We start from the raw sequence: 16,407 nt of genomic DNA on the forward strand, positions 1-16,407 counted from the left end.
TGGCCTGTAGGCATGGCTTAAGGCTTGCCTTGCATGGCCTTAGGTATTGTTTAGAATTTGTTATCTTAGTGCCATCAAGAGCCTTTTGTCAGTCTTATGATCTCTATTTTAACATTTACTCAGGTCAGTTGGACCTAAATTCCAGATGGGAGGGAGTATAATGAGGTGTGTCCAGCCTCCCTTCCTGTCATGGCTGGGAATTCAGTTTTTAAGGTTTTTCTGGGGTTTCCTTGGCCAAGAGAGGCTCCATTCAGTCGATAGGGGGCTTGGGATTTTATTTTTGGTTTACAGGCGGCACCACTTTACATTTTCACTAACATTACACAAGGATTCTAGTTTTTCCACATCCTTGCCAACATTGTCATTTTTCTGGGATTTTTTTTGGACTAGCCATCCTCTTGGATGTTAGGTGATATCTCATTGTGGTTTTGATTTGCATTTCCCTAAGGATTAATAATGTTGATTAGTGATGTTGTCGCGTATCTTCTTTTGAGAAATGTGTGTTCAAGTCCTTTGCCCATTTTTCAATCAGGTTATTTGGGTTTTTGTTTTTAAGAAGTAGGATTAAACTGTGTCTTTGGGCAGTATAATATCTTGAGCAAATAAGCATATTTGTTCACTCATTTGTTCAAGCATCCAGCCAAGATATTTTGAGGAGCTACTGTGTGGCTGGCACTGAGCTCTGAGTGCTCGTGTTTCAGGGCTGAACAAGGAAGACATGATCCATATCTCCTAGGAGCTCACAGCTCGTTAAGGAAGACAGACAAGTGATGACACAGAAATGCTTTTGACTTTGAAGTAGAACTGTTTACCTGGTGCTTTGATAACCTGGAGGAAAGGAGTCTTGCACCTGCTCTTTGTGGGTATTTTTCCACCTCTGCCTGATCACTTTTCTCACTCTGTATTCCTCAGACAATTTCAACCGCTCTTACAGCTTTAATTCCAATCTCAATGAAGGTCTGAAGCCTAAGGAAAGAGGCCTGTATAGACCCACCTGCTTACTTCACAGACCCATTAGCCATCTCATAAGCATTGCACATTCAACATGCCCAAATCTCGGAACACTCCACCTCTTAAATAATGCTCCTCTTCCAGGTTGTGGTCCAGCTGCTCAAGCCAGAAGTCAACAGTCAGCCTGTCCACTGAATCCCAGTGGGTATTTTTACCTCCTAGATATCTTCATGTCTACATCCTTTTGTTTTCCTTGGCCACCACCTTAGTCCAAGCCATCCTCATCTTAGCTGCAGTGTTTGAGCCACGCCTTTCCCTTCCTTTTTTTTTTTTTTTTTTGGACAGAGTTTCGCTCTTGTTGCCCAAGCTGGAGTGCAATGTTGCAATCAGCGTTCACTGCAACCTCTGCCTCCCAGAATCAAGTGATTCTCCTGCCTCAGCCTCCCGAGTAGCTGGTATTACAGGTGCGTGCCACCACACCCGGCTAATTTTTTGTACTTTTTTAGTAGAGATGGGGTTTTACCATGTTGGCCAGGCTGGTCTTGAACTCCTGACCTCGTGATCCACCCGCCTCAGCCTCCCAAAGTGCTGGGGTTACAGGCGTGAGCCACCGCGCCCTGCCTGCCTTTCCCTTTTAAACTGTTCTTCACTTTGCAGCCACAGTCTTTGTAAAATCACAAGTCAGATCAGTAGCTTCTTACTATCCTTAGGATAAAGTTAAAAAATTCATTGTGCCTTAAAAAGATCACCATAATCTGGCCCTCCATCCCCTCTAGAATTAGCTCTTACCACTCCATCCTCCTCTGATCCTGCCAATCTGGATTTTTCTGTTTCTCAGTTTACCAGATGCCTCCTTTCTTCCAAGCTTTGCACCACGCCTGGAACAAATCTTGGCTCATGGCAGTCTCAGTAAATACTGGTTGAATGAATCAGTGAGCCTTAACATTGTATCTTACTGCTGCCCATTACTTGGTGAGTTATGTTGGGGCAGCAATCCTCTCCAGGGGGCACCAGCTGCAGAGAGTCTGTCCCTTGCAGACCCCTGACCCAGCAACGGATGAATAAAGTACACTGACACACAGATACTCTGCTTTCCCAGTCCAGCTGTGTGGGAGCCGCTTACAGACTCCCTGCTGAGTCCTGTAAACAGTTGCGACTCCACTCGCATTCATTCAGTAAGATTAATTAACAAAAGCTTGAGTCAACACCATTAGAGGGTAATTGACATTGTGGACTTCCCGAGTAAAAAGCACTTAAGCACCTGGTACATCAAAGGTTAGTCTTAAGATTATATGAGTAAACAAGCTAGGTAGGTAAACTACGCTGCCTTTCTTTATTACTATTTTAGTTTGTTTAACTAAAGGTAAAGGGATCAGGCCGCCTTCAGCCACATAAATTACCGAAGTTACACAAACTTCTCAGCTTTCCAAGATTTGTGTCTATTTCTATAACTATCTCTAATATTTTTCCACCAGCCTGATTGAACCCCAGCATTATGTAATTTCCAAGGATCAGATAACTTAAACTTATTTGCCATTTATATTATCTCTTGGTTTCTTTAGCCACTGGCAATCATAACATAATTTCTTTTAAAAAATTAATAATAAATCACTTTTAGAAATAGAATACAGTTTGATTACAGCATAGTTTATGTAAGGGGCAACAACAGGAAGTAAGACTAGAAAAGTGTCTTAGGACCAAATGTGTCTTAGTCTGTTTGGGCTGCTATAAGAAAATACCTTAGACTGGGTGATTTATAAATAATACAAATTTAATTCTCACAATTCTGGAGGCTGGGAAGTCCAAGATCCAGGCACTGATAGATTCAGCGTCTCGTCCGCTCCATAGATGGCGCCTTGTGCCTGTGTCCTCACATGGTAGAAGGAGTAAAAGCAGGGAGGCGCCTCCCTTTAATCTCTTTTATAAGGGCACTAATCCCATCGTGAGGGTGGAGGCCTTATGACTTAATCACTTCCCAAAGGCCCCACCTAATACCACCACCGTGGGAACTAGATTGCAAAAAGAATTTCGGAGGGACACACATTCAGACCATACATAGCACTGACCAAGATGTTAAACTTCATTTGGCCTTTTGTTTTGTATTTTTATTTTATGAGCAAGGGAGAGGTGAGACAGGGCTTTGGGGAGACTAAACTGACGTCAGTGTTATTATCTCAGTAAGACGGAATCAGGACAAAAATCCAGAACGGTGAAAATAGAGTGGAAGAGAGACACAGAGTTCAGAGAGATTGTAAGAGATTTGGCTTCTGGAGGACTGTGAGGAGGAGGAGGTCAGTACTAGTGAAAACAGACCTTTTTTTTTTTTTTTTTTTCTCGAGACAGGATCTCACTCTGTCATTCAGGCTGGAGTGCAGTGGCATGATCTTAGCTCACTGCAACCTCCACCTCCTGGGTTCAAGCGATTCTCCCACCTCTACTACAGGTGTGTGCCACCACACTGGCTAATTTTTGTATTTTTTGGTAGAGACAGCGTCTCACCATGTTGGCCAAGGCTGGTCTTGATTTTCTGACCTCAAGTGATCTGTCTGCCTCGGCCTTCCAAAGTGCTGGGATTACAGGTCTGAGCCACCACACCTGGCCAAAAGCAGACCATTTTAGTTACTGTTGCAGCCACATCTCTAAGGGTGGAAGGCGTTTGGGGATGAGGGACTAGAACTGAGGCAAGAGATTGGGGTGGAGATAGAGATTTGGAGTCATCCACATGGAGGCCATAGTTGGAGAAATGAAATGGATTTAATGTCAAAGGAATGAATAGAATGAGGGGAAATGAGGAAAGAACCAAGCATAGAACTTTGGGTAGTGGAGTGATAGCCTTCATTTAACAAGCAGCAGAAGGAAGGAGATGGAAGAGGAATGTCATAGAGAACTGTTACCAGGGGTCCTTGCTCCCAGAGCTCCCAAGATGGTGGTGGGCTGCTTCCAAAATGGCGGCGGGCCACTTCCAAGATGGTGGCAAGCCTTGTGTTCTCTGACCTGGGGTTCTTGGCCTCACGGATTCCAAGGAATGGAATCTTGGGCCATGCAGTGAGTGTTATAGCTCTATTAGAAGTCGTGGGTCACAGAAGAGAACCGTGGAACCCAGTGACTAGTGTTCAGCTCGATTAGGGTGAACACAGTCACTTAGCCGTGCAGGAACAATGGCAAGCCTTTAGCCTGATCGGGAGCGGCAATGGGCACCTCGCTGGATCAGGAACACAGCAGACACCCCGCCAGATTCGGAGGGATGGGAGTCAGCGGCGGGTCTGCGACGGCGGCAAACAGCAGTGGTGGACAGCGAGCGAAAGCTCAGCTTGAGCCTTAACAAACATGGACCAGAAGAGTGCAGTTGCAAGATTTAATAGAGTGAAATAGAGTGAAAACAGAGCTCCCATACAAAGAGGGGACCCAAAGGGGGTTGCTGTTGCCGGCTCGAATGCCTGGGTTTATATCCCGATCCTTGTCCCTCCTGCTGTGCTCTCAGGCAAGAGATGATTGGCTATTTCTTTACCTCCTGTTTTTGCCTAATTAGCATTTTAATGAGCTCTCTGATTGGTTGGGTGTGAGCTAAGTTGCAAGCCCTGTGTTTAAAGGTGGATGCGGTCACCTTCCAAGCTAGGCTTAGGGATTCTTAGTCGGCCTAGGAAATCCAGCTAGTCCTGTCTCTCAGAACCATTAAAGGAAATATGTCAAACAAGAGAACAACAGTTGAAAGTAGACATGAAACATTGGATTTGGAGGTTTTAAGGTCAAAAATGGTCTCACTAGAATGGTGATGGAAGTCACATGGTAAAAGATTTTTCGTTCATTCAGTCATCTTTATTGAGCCATGTATGCCAAGCATTGTTCTAGGTGCTGGAGATACAGCTGTGACAGCCAAGATAAAGAATTGGCGACTAAGCAGCTAGTGAAGAAGTTGAGGCAGCACATGTAAACTACTGTTTTGACGGGGTTTGAGGGGAAGGCAGAGAGAGGATGGTAACTTGAAATGGAGAGGCATGACTGTGTTCATATACAATTAATAAGTCTTTGGGGAAAAAAGAAGAAATAAGCAAGAAAAAGTACAGCAAGGGACAAGAGCCCAGTGCAAGTTGGAAGATGTGGGTTTGAGGGCAGTAGGGAGATTTAATCTGGAAGAGACAGAAAGGAAGGAGAGATTGTAGAAAGAGACAAAGGATTTTTAAGTAAAGGAGGGAGCCAAAGCACACACACACTACAGGACAATGCCTGTCTTCTCAATAAGCTAAAGGCAGGATGAAAAGCACAAGGAAGATTCGGCAGGAGTGCCATGGAGTGCCATCCACTTGCCATTCCGGATAATAAAGTGAGAGTCAGTGATGTCCATGCCTTCACTGTAATCCTAGAGTCAGTAGTACCGATTGCCTAAAATTAGGAACTGGAAAGGTGAGTGTAGTAGCAGGGCCAAGGAGTCGAAGGAATCTAGGAAACTGCTAAGGATACTATGGAATTGGGCAGCCATGGCATCAGTGGTTAGATACTTCATGACCTGAGGCTAGGAAGTGTAAAGTCATAAAAAGACATGTTCAAGAGGAGGTGATACAAACAAAATGGGAAGTTGTGGTTGGATAGGGACTTTAAATTTCTGTTTTGGAAGTGAAGTCATTCTGCGTTAACCCAGGAAAGAGCTGAAGTAGAACAGAGTTAAGGCCATATGTATGAGGCCAGGGCATTGGCAAAACAAACATAAATATTAGAGTTCCTGTGGATTTGGGATTGAAGGAAGGAGAGATTACCTTGATTCTGTTTGTGTCCCCACTGCCAGTTCATTGCCTAGAACGTAGTAGGTACTTAGTAAATCTTTCTTCAGTGGGTTTATGGATGGACTGGTGTCAACATAGGCTTTCTTTCATCTTTCTGTTGATTGTTTGAACCTGTAGGCTGTGTCACATTTATAATCAATCTGATGCTGGCTTTTTATAAGGCTTTTATGGTTAGAATATTTGTGAATTCAAGTGCTGAAACACACTCAGCATTGTCCCCACTTCATCTGACTTAGGGCCCCCTTCCTGCTGGCATTGTGTTCCTTCTACAGGGAATGTCCTTCCCGCCGTTTTAGCTCAGGAATTGGATCCTCCTCAGTGCCAGCTCAGTCACGTTTTCTTTTAAAGCTGCCCAGTGGGTTGAGGCTCCCCTTCTCTGTAAACCCTCGGGGTGTTTAACACCTCTGGCATGTATTACACTTTTCTGTCTACTTGTCTTATTTTCCTGAAGACAGAGGCTTCCTTTTTCTGACCAGTGCCTAGACTATAGTAAAGGTTTTATGGCCTTAACCATTGCAGAAGTTCTCATCAGCCATCACATGAAACTAACATGGATCCTGAATTTAAACTGTTTGAGCTCAGGAATAAGAGAAAAGGCCCTGACTGATCTTCCTTTGAAGAAAGATATCCCTACAGTACCTCAGCATTTCAATAAATTATTGATTCTTTTTTTCATTGAGGGTCCATTTCAACCATTGAAAAAATCGCCTCAATAATAGAAAGTTAAATAATGATGCCATTAAAAATCAAGTACAATATTAATTATATTTAGCACCAGTTTAACTCTTGTCTAATGATTCGAAAATCACATGTGATCTATGCTGTGCTATTCAAGGAGTCCAAAGGCAGGGACATTTTTATAGCAGGAAGGAAGTTAGGCGATTTATTGGACTGCTTATAAAAAGAACTAAATGCAATTTAGATTGGATAATGTATTTCCAAGTTAATTAGATTGTAGGTTATTGCGTACAAAACCATTGCCTGGGACGAACTTGCAGCAGCAGCATCAGCTTTAAAATTGATTCTCTTGATTTACTTGTAACAGCAATGCTTATGGCTGGAGCTCTTCTAAGGAAATATGCTATGATTTATTTTCCTTTCTGTCCTACATGTTGTAATGTAAAATTCTGTAATTTATCTCATTAGCTGTTATCTGTGACTCTCTATATATTCTTGCATATCTGAAAATATAACAGGTTTTTAGAGTTAGCACTACTGACTGAAGTTTGTAGGCTTCAATAATTTAGGCCCAGGTTTTTGTTTTGTTTTATGGACTTCTGGCATTGAAGGCCAGTGGAGAGGTCACCCTATATTCTGTAAGGTTCAGTTGTTGATGTGATACTGGGTAAAAAATTAAGAGAGGAGAAGGTGGAAAAAGATGGGTATGGGAATTTAAAAATCAAATAAGAGATTGCATGTGTGATTGTGGACTTCTGTACTCTTGGAGGCGAATCCTATAGCAAAAATAGACTTGCATTCTTTCACTTAGGATTAACTCTGCCTGTTCTGCTGAAGTTGCCCCTGTTGTGCTTTTCCCATTTTTTCTTGTAAGTAGATGAGAAAGTCCTTCATGGGTCTTGTCTGCTTACAAAATACAAGGATGGTTGTGTTCTTTTAAAACTAAAATTTGGTTGACCGAACGCTGAACTAGCTTTTATTACTACAATTTAGTTGGTGGCCAAATCATTATAACTTTGTATTCAAAATTGTCTGTGGCTCCAACCAACGTAGTTTGACGGTGACCGATCACCAACTTGGTCTGTTTTTGTTTGTTTGTTTTTAGACAGAGTTTTGCTCTCGTTGCTTAGGCTGGTGTGCAATGGCGCGATCTCAGCTCACTGCAACCTCTGCCTCCCGGGTTCAAATGATTCTCCTGCCTCAGCCTCCCGAGTAGCTGGGACTACAGGCATGTGCCACCACGCCCGGCTAATTTTCTTGTATTTTTAGTAGAGACAGGGTTTCACCATGTTGGTCAGGCTGGTCTCAAACTCCTGACCTCACTGATTCTCCTGCCTCAGCCTCCCAAAGTGCTGGGATTACAGGAGTGAGCCATAACATGCCTGGCCTTTTTAAAATTTGTTATAAACAGAGTCTCACTGTCTCCCAGGCTGGAGTGCAGTGGCATGATCATAGCTCACTGTAGCCTCAACCTCCTGGGCTCAAACGATCCTCCTGCCTCAGCCTCCCAAGTAGCTAGGACTACAGGTGTGCACCACCACACCCAGCTAATTTTGAAAATTTGTTTTGTAGAGACAGGGTCTTGCTATGTTGCCCAAGCTGGTCTTGAATTCCTTGCCTCAAGCAATCCTCCTGCCTCAGCCTCCCAAAGTGCTGGGATTATAGGCATGAGCCATTGCACCTTGCCCTTCATCTGTTTTAAAGTGAACTATTTTGCACATGTTTGTACAGACATAAAACATTTCATCCTACTAGGTGCATTTTCTTCAAGACAGATCCCCCATCCTTCTTAGGGAGAGCTACAGAAAGAACAAACAAAGGGTGAAGAGGGAGGCTGGAGAGCCTCCGACTGTCCCAGGAATCTGCCTCCTCGGTGGCCGGGTAGCCAGTCCTCAGCCCAAGGCCTCCCTCAGTCATCCAGAAACCCTGTGCTGGCACTGCCTGGTTTTCCCTGTCCAGGACCAGTATAGTTGGTTTTTGTTCCTCCTACATTTTCAGAAGACTCTATCCAACTCACTGCTATATACAAAAATAGTAATATAGTGAGGAAGCTTTCAATTCCAATTAAATAGATTTCTCCTCTCAGCCAGGCCTCTGCTCAAACCACCTCCAGGGCAGCCTCCCTGCTCCCTCTCTTCAAAAAGACCCCCTTGCTGTTGCTCTGGCTCTCCCTCAACACTGTTTTTTACTTCATGGAATTTCACTACCTCACATTATCAGGTAGTTCCTGTCACAGATACTGAGATACAGGTTGAGTACTCCTTATCTGAAATGCTTAGGACCAGAATTGTTGTGGATTTCAGATTTCTTTTTAATTTCAGAATATTTGCATTGTATCAGGTGAGCATCCCAAATCTGAAAATTCGAAATACTCCAATGAATATTTCCTTTGAGCATCTTGTTGGCACTCCAAAAGTCAGATTTTGGAGCATTTTGGGTTTCAGATTTTCAGATTAAGGATACTTAACCTGTATTTATTCTCTCCCTGCCACGCCAGGATGTAAGCTCCACAAGGGCAGAGAATGTATTTGATTCATTGTCAGTCCCCTTATAACTAGCATGGATCTGTCCATTTGTATACATTTAGCAAATATTTATCTAATGACTAACAGCTCAGTAGATAAAAAATGATTGGCTGGACGCATGGCATGTCTTGTGTACTAGCAGGAGGAGAGGTGGCAGAGTAAGGAACGGGCACCAGGCCTTGATTGCCACACTCCCTGGTGGGAGGTGAGGCAGGGCTGGCCCGCTCCTTTTCCTTTCCGGGGCTCAGCCTCAGCATTGAGGGGGAGAAGCCAGAGGAGAAGCCTGCCCCTCCATGGGCCACTCCCCTCCAGCACTGTGGCCTAGAGTTTGTTCTCTCCAGCTGAGCAGTGGTTCTCCCTGTTCCACCAGACCCACACTCCCTGAAATGCAGCTCAGTTTCTTGCACTTTTGCCTCAGATTTAGACGTGTAAAATATGTGAACCTCCCTATGCAAATTAAGATTTGAATGTCATCTGCTTCACAGTTCTAGCCATCAGTTCTAAAAATAGTCATTTTATGGGATTTGAGAACGAGATTAAGACCACAAACTTACAATTGGGTTTTTCCCTAGCAGACAGCAGCTGTTCAAACACAACGTGAATCTGGGAGCTTTGAAGAGCTGTGCTGTTCTGCTGCGGCTCAGCCTAGTAGGTGGAGGTTCTTAGGGAGGAGGTACCTTCAGCATGGGTGAGGTCTGTGGGCCTGCGGACAGTGTGTTCATGTTCTGCCATCACCCATGAACCTAGAGGACAGAGTGATGGAAATTGATGACTGTGAGGTGGCGAAATCAGGACTAGCATTAGTGAACGCCCCGCCCCGTGTCTGTGGCCACGTGCAGTTAGCGCCATTTGACTCTTGTTCTTGCCAAAACTACAGAACATTTGTAGCAAGGGCTTTATAGGCTGGAATACCAGTAAACAGCCAGGGAAAAATTAACACTAGCAGAAATGTGACTTTTAAAAAGTAAGATGACCTGTTAAGGACTTTCTGTGGACTTACAGGGGTCCTGAGAAGTCATACCCTGCTGCCTCACTTCTGACCAAACAGTCATCACAGTCATTCATTTCCCCAGGTCAGTGATGACTCAGAATCTTCAGACAAGAGGGGCAGTTCTTGTTATCTGTCACTCCTTCCCCGTTTTTCTAGCACAGCCTTAAAAATTATTATGGCAAAGGTACCAGCGTTTATTTTGCTGCTTTATCATCTTACATGGACTATATGCTACACAAACTAAATTAAATTAAAGCAGTGTGTCCGTGCCCTGCCCTCTCCCAGAGTAAGTTTTCACTGACTTGGGCAAGTAAATGAGTGCTGCACCCTAATTAATTTAATATAAATTCCTGTGTTGGTGTTCTTGTCCCATTCTTAGAAGAGGGGATTTCCTGGTAACATTGCCCTAGATAATAATTATTCCTTTGAGACCCTGCAGGCCTCACTTCTCCAGGCTAAATAATTTCAGCCCTTTTTCTCCCAGGTTCTAATGTTCCATCCTTTAATCTTTCGAGTCTTCTCACTCCTGCTTGGCTGAGAATTCTAAGTCGTCCGAGCTAATGTGCTACCTGGTTTGGAGTCACACCATCCTCCCTCACCTTCTAGATGTGCCAGCGACTGTGTTCCGTGTTCATCCAACAATGCTACCTGGCTAATTACCTGTGGGCTCTTTTCTGCTGTGATGAACCCCGCAGATCATTTATTTATTTGCTGTGTAAACAGCCTGTTTCTCTTCCTATTTGCCTTTTCTATAGACATGTTTGGTTTGTTTCTGAGTAAAGCAGCTTTGACCAAATGGACTAAGGGGCCGTTTGGGGCTCACGATTTTGTATGTGATGGACAAATGGTTAAATTTTTCAGTGGAGTATTACACATTCTTTAGGCTGTGGTATCAATATGCTGGCACTTCAGAGAGTCAGCACCATGTAGTAAGATAAGGACCAGCAGTGGAGCTGGGGAGGGATGAGAATCACAGCTCTTCCACCATTTATTACTATAACAAGGTACCTAGCCTGCCTTAGCCTCTCTAACCTCATATGTTAGATGAGAATAATGTTATTCATGTGGGAGAGTAGAACGGATGCAGTGAATTCAGGTATGTGAGCATTTGATGTGCTTGCTGTTGGAATGTAGTTTTGCAGACAAGGTTGTTTTTGTCATGATGGGTGGTAATTATATATATAAAGGTAACAAAGCTGATTTTCATCTAGTTGAAGGTCTGTGTGAGTGGTTTAAGTTCTTGGTACAAAGATATAAGAGACACATACTTATGATAATTGTATATAAAATATATCATCAACTGTTATACAGAGATAGTTACTATGAAAAGCAGAACTAGGAGGGAGGAGGACAGAGGATAAATACAGAGTGTCTGCCTTTCAGATAGCTGGACTAAAGAGGAATGGGAAATTAGAGGGAAGAAGTGTCTGATGTTTCTGCAGCCAGTCAGGTTGTGCTCATTGAAAACTGTTTTTCCAAACAACCTCATTAAAAAGTGGGCAAAGGACACGAACAAATACTTTTCAAAAGAAGACATACATGCAGCCAACAAGCATATGAAAAATGCTCAACATCATGAACCATTAGAGAAATGCAAATCAAAACCACAATGAGATACTATCTCACACCAGTCAGAATGGCCATTATTAAAAAATCAAAGAATAATAGATGTCGGCATGGTTGCAGAGAAAAGGAAACGCTTCTACACTGCTAGTGGGAGTGTAAATTAGTTCGGCCATTGTAGAAAACAGTGTGGCATTTCCTCAAAGAATTGAGAACTAACGTTCGACCCAGCAATCCCATTACTGGGTATATACCCAAAGGAATATTTGTTCTATCATAAAGACCCATGCATGCATATGTTCATTGCAGCACTATTCACAATAGCAAAGACATGGAATCAACCTAAATGCCCATCAGCAGTAGACTGGATAAAGAAAATGTGATACATAAACACCATGGAATACTATGCAGCCATAAAAAAGAACAAGATCATGTCCTTTACAGGAACATGGATAGAGTTGGAGGCCACTATCCTTAGCAAACTAACGTAGGAACAAAAAAACCAAATACCATATATTCTCACTTCTAAGCCAGACCTGAATAACAAGAACACATGGATACAGGAAGGGGAACAACTTGAGGGTGGAGAGTGGGAGGAGGGAGGAGGGAGAAGATCAGAAAAAATGCCTATCGGGTACTATGCTTATTATCCAGGTGACAAAATTACCTGTACACCAAATCCCTGTGACACAGTTTACCTATATAACCTGCTTGTGTACCCCTGAACCTAAAAGTTAGAAACAAAAATAAAACCATTTTTTTGGGGACTTGAGCTCTAAGTTATGAATATTGTCTTAGGGGGCTCAGAGGTAAAGGGACAGCAGCGTATCTTTAAGATCAAGCATGATTTTGTTACTAATAGAGCCTCTGTCCTAACCTGTACTTTTGGGGGTTGATGATACCAGAGTAATTTTTCTGTGCATTTTCTGTGTGTTGGTTTGCCCTGTCTTCAGCAGTGATTATGTATTTCTGTAAGTTAATAGGTCCCTTTGTGTGGGGCCTGCCCCCTGTGTGGAATCATCTCATATGGAGACATGTCCTGAAAGTGTCCCAGAAGCCCCTAGACTTGAGTTTTCCAGACTCCTTGGCCAACAAACATGGCCCTCCCCTGGGGACTGTGGCCATCACCCCACCCTGCAACTGCCTGGCCTCCTGTGGTAGAAAGGGAAGATGAATGATCATCAGAGCTCCATCTGTCTGGATCGGAATGAACAAATCTCTTGCTGCTTCTCCGTCACGACCCTTCACCTTTCTTTCTCCCTTGGCTAGATGGCACCCCTGAGCTTTGGATTTTTTTTTATTATAAGAATTTTCTAACTTGCATATTTGCATTTTGGCCTGCCTTCTCAAAGATAATGATGGCCATGACCCTAGCGAGGCTACCACAGGAACCGTGTTCTCCTCAATCACCTTTCCAGGGAGCTTTCTTTCCCTGCACCGTCAGTGCCAAGGGAGGCTGAAAATGCAGTGACTGTGGGTTATATACTGTGATGGCCCCAGAAGGGCTGTGACTCCATCACCTCCTGTAATCCTCACAGGGTCCCCACTCATGAGAAAAGGGGGAGGCTTCTAGGGGTTATGGATAGTCCCCAGGTCACACAGCTGGTAAGACCAAGTCCATTGTTGATCTGACTCTGGACAGAAGGGAAGGGCCATCTGGTCTACCTCATCACCACCTCCCCAAGCCATGGGAACCACCCTTGGGTAATTTGGGAATCTAGAAAAACAGCCCTTCAGTAAGGAATGTGAGTTACTGCACCACAAGGTGATTGCCCCTACTAGTAGAAACCTTACTACCCAGAGCTCAGTTGGGTTTCATGACCCCAAATTAAATGAAATATAATACAGGTAAACAAACTTTATAAAATTATTCCAATGCTTTAATGCTCTGGCCTGGGGACCTAATTACTTTTATTTTATTTTGTTTTATTTTTAAGATGAGAATCTCACTGTATTGCCCAGGCTGGTCTTTCAGCCTGGCCTCATGCAGTCTTCCCACCTTGGCCTTCTAAAATGCTGAGATGACAGCCTTATGCCACCATGCCCAGCCCTCTAGCCAATTTTCAATAAACATACTGAATTTTCGTAATATAGTGTCTAACATTCTCTACTGTGCTTTTAAAACCAGTATTCTCAAAACAGCTTATTTTATTTTGCTCGAGACAAGTGTGCATTATCCCTTTTTGCTTCCCACAAGAGCAAAAGCTTGAGCATTGTCTTCCCTTCACTTCCTGCCAGCGCCCCATCATCTCCATCTGCTGGGGTCACCGGGACTCGAGGCTGTTGATGGCATCAGGACCAGCCCTGTACGTGGTGCGTGTGGAGCACCGGGTGTCCAGCCTGCAGCTGCTGTGCCAGCAGGCCATCGCCAGCACCTTGCGTGAGGACAAGGACGTCAGCAAGCTGACTCTGCCCCCCCGCCTCTGCTCCTACCTCTCCACTGCCTTCATCCCCACCATCAAGGTAAAGCCCTCCACCCCTCCCTCTTCCTCCTCCCTCACCTATGCTGGCTCCCCACAGAGCCAGGGCAGAGACAGGTGAGGGTACCAGAGTGAGCACATGGGGCCATGTGCAGCTGTGCAGGATCCTGTCATGTGCTGCCAGGTCTGCAGTCTGTCGAAGCATCATGGTCCATGTCCATGAGAGATTTGCCCTGTGTGGTGGCTGTTATCTTTCTCATGGCAAAGCTGGTATTCCTGGACTTCTGTGTCCCTCTGATGATCAAAGGAGCGACCATTATTCAGCATTTCCTATATACTAAGCATTGCACCAGTTAATTTTTAGAAATCTGTCTTGTTCAGTCCTGACTTCCTGACAGATGCCATTATTCGCATTTAAGGAAGCAGGAAACAAGTTAAGAGAAGTTAAGTAACTTGCTCCCTAGCTGGTTAGGGGGACAGTCAGGATTAGACCCACCCCAGTTCTAGGGCCTGCTCTCAGCACTGCTGAGGAGGGCCACTCCAGCCAGCACTCAGCGTCAGCCACCTTTTATACCAGTGGGAACTCTAGAAGGTAGCATGTAGAATGCATCTGCCAGTTGCTGTTCAAGTGTGGGTCCCCCTAACCTTGGGTTTTCCCAAGTGGTTCTCTTTTATATTCTGTCTCTCTTCTTAGTAGCAGACCCATTTGTTGGTTACTTTTTTCCTGAAACATCAAAGTTTTAGAATCTGTTGGGTTTTTTTTTTTTTCCTAAGTTGCCTTACACTATTGATTCTACACGAGCAGATCTCAACACCGGTGTATTATATAGCATTGGAAAATATAGGTGCCCAAGGCTGCCCCTATGGATCCTGATTTCATTGTCTGATGTGGGATCCTGGTTTAGATATGCTTCGAAAGCTTGCAGGAGATTCTCACATGCTCCTACCATTGCAAACCACTGTTCTACACCACATAGTTACCCTCTTCCCCAGGCCCCCAGCCTGTGCTCTGTCTGGAACAGTAGCGTTTTTAGTTGACCTGCCCCCGTGCCCACTCTCTTTCCCTCTCTCTCTGCCTCTCTGGAGTCCCAGCTCTTCCTTTTCTTCCTGTATCCTCCAGCCCCCAATTCCAGATCCGAACAACATGAGAGACTTTGTCAGCTACCCATCAGCCGGCAACGAGCGGCTACACTGCACCATGAAGCGCACAGAGGACGACCCGGAGGTGGGCGGCCCTTGCTACACGCTCTACCTGGAGTACCTGGGCGGGCTTGTGCCCATCCTCAAAGGGCGGCGCATCAGCAAGCTGCGGCCGGAGTTCGTCATCATGGACCCGCGGACAGATAGCAAACCAGGTGGGCCCCTCACCCGAGGGACTGGGACTTTGTTCTCCTGTGGTCATGGGCTGTTAACGCCTTACACCCCATGCTAAGAGAATGTCTGCTAATGAAATGTGAGCCTGTGGGGGCTAGTGTGGAACATCCTTGAAGCTACGACATTTCCAGAATCCCACTGAAATGAACAGTTCTCTAAATGTACTTTTTGACAGGTTTTTAATCATATTCCATGGGCAGTGGATAGCTGGGCGGTGGATAGATGAACCAGGCAAGGGGAAGTTGGCGCAGTCCTCCTGGGAGTGAGGGTTTCCTCTTCACAGTTACCGAGTATTCATCGAGTGCCTTCATGTAATATTGAGACAACTTGAAAATAATAACAAGATACAGTCCCTGCCCTCCCAGAGTGGATGATAAAATTAAAATCAAACCTTCAGCCTCCTACCCCTCCCTAGTCTACTGTTAACTGCTTTTTACCTGATTGCTAATGACAATTTTTTGCTCATCCATAAAGATGTTGATATGAGTCACCCTTTTCTTCTAAAAACCTTTCCCTGCAGTGATTTTCATTGCTCAGTTAATGTATTCAAGATGCTCCCTGCACATCTCTCTGGGATCCTAGATTGTAAGCTTCAGAGGGAAGGGACTTTGTTCTTTTTTTGTGCCACTTGGTACTAGGCTAGTGTCCGTGCACCCATCAGTCACTGCCAGCTCAGTCTGCCACCTCCCTCTGAAACTTTGCCCATCACCTATGGCAGAACGAACAGCACGCTTAGTCATTGTGCTCCAGACGCTGCCCCGCTGAATCCTGTGGGCCTGGGGGGAGAGAACTGAGTCATCTTTGTGCCCCCAGTGGATTTGGATTTGTTTTCATTAGTTCATGCTTCCTCTCGCCACTTCCTCGCTCCAGTTTACTCTCCTGCCCATTAGTCTGGTCCCTGCCTCTCATTACGACCTGGAGCTAGCATGACCTGTGGCCTGACCAGTCACCCCAAGTCACAGTGTGGTGGGCTTGCTCACTCTCAACTTGTACTCAGCGCTGTACACAGGTGCCCCACCTCTGCCTGCCAGCCTTCATTTGTTCAGCATCGGCAGTGACACTCTACTACCCCTGCAAAACAGCAATACCACTTGTCAATATTAGATATTAGTCCGTTTTTTCTGTCT

The 16,407-nt window shown here is 44.7% G+C and overlaps 1 protein-coding gene across 10 annotated transcripts in view; it reads left to right on the forward strand.

Moving 5' to 3' along the window:
- Positions 1-16,407, forward strand: part of TULP4 (TUB like protein 4) — a 277,110-nt gene that overhangs the window by 231,420 nt on the left and 29,283 nt on the right. For all 10 annotated transcript variants that reach the window (XM_016956541.4, XM_016956549.4, XM_024357484.3 and 7 more), the window contains 2 exons: positions 13,725-13,949; positions 15,027-15,261. In XM_016956541.4, coding sequence (XP_016812030.1) covers positions 13,725-13,949; positions 15,027-15,261 — 460 coding nt within the window. The remainder of the gene's footprint in view (positions 1-13,724; positions 13,950-15,026; positions 15,262-16,407) is intronic.

Source organism: Pan troglodytes, chromosome 5 (genome assembly GCF_028858775.2).
Source record: "Pan troglodytes isolate AG18354 chromosome 5, NHGRI_mPanTro3-v2.0_pri, whole genome shotgun sequence".
Classification (NCBI taxonomy): Eukaryota; Metazoa; Chordata; class Mammalia; order Primates; family Hominidae; genus Pan; species Pan troglodytes.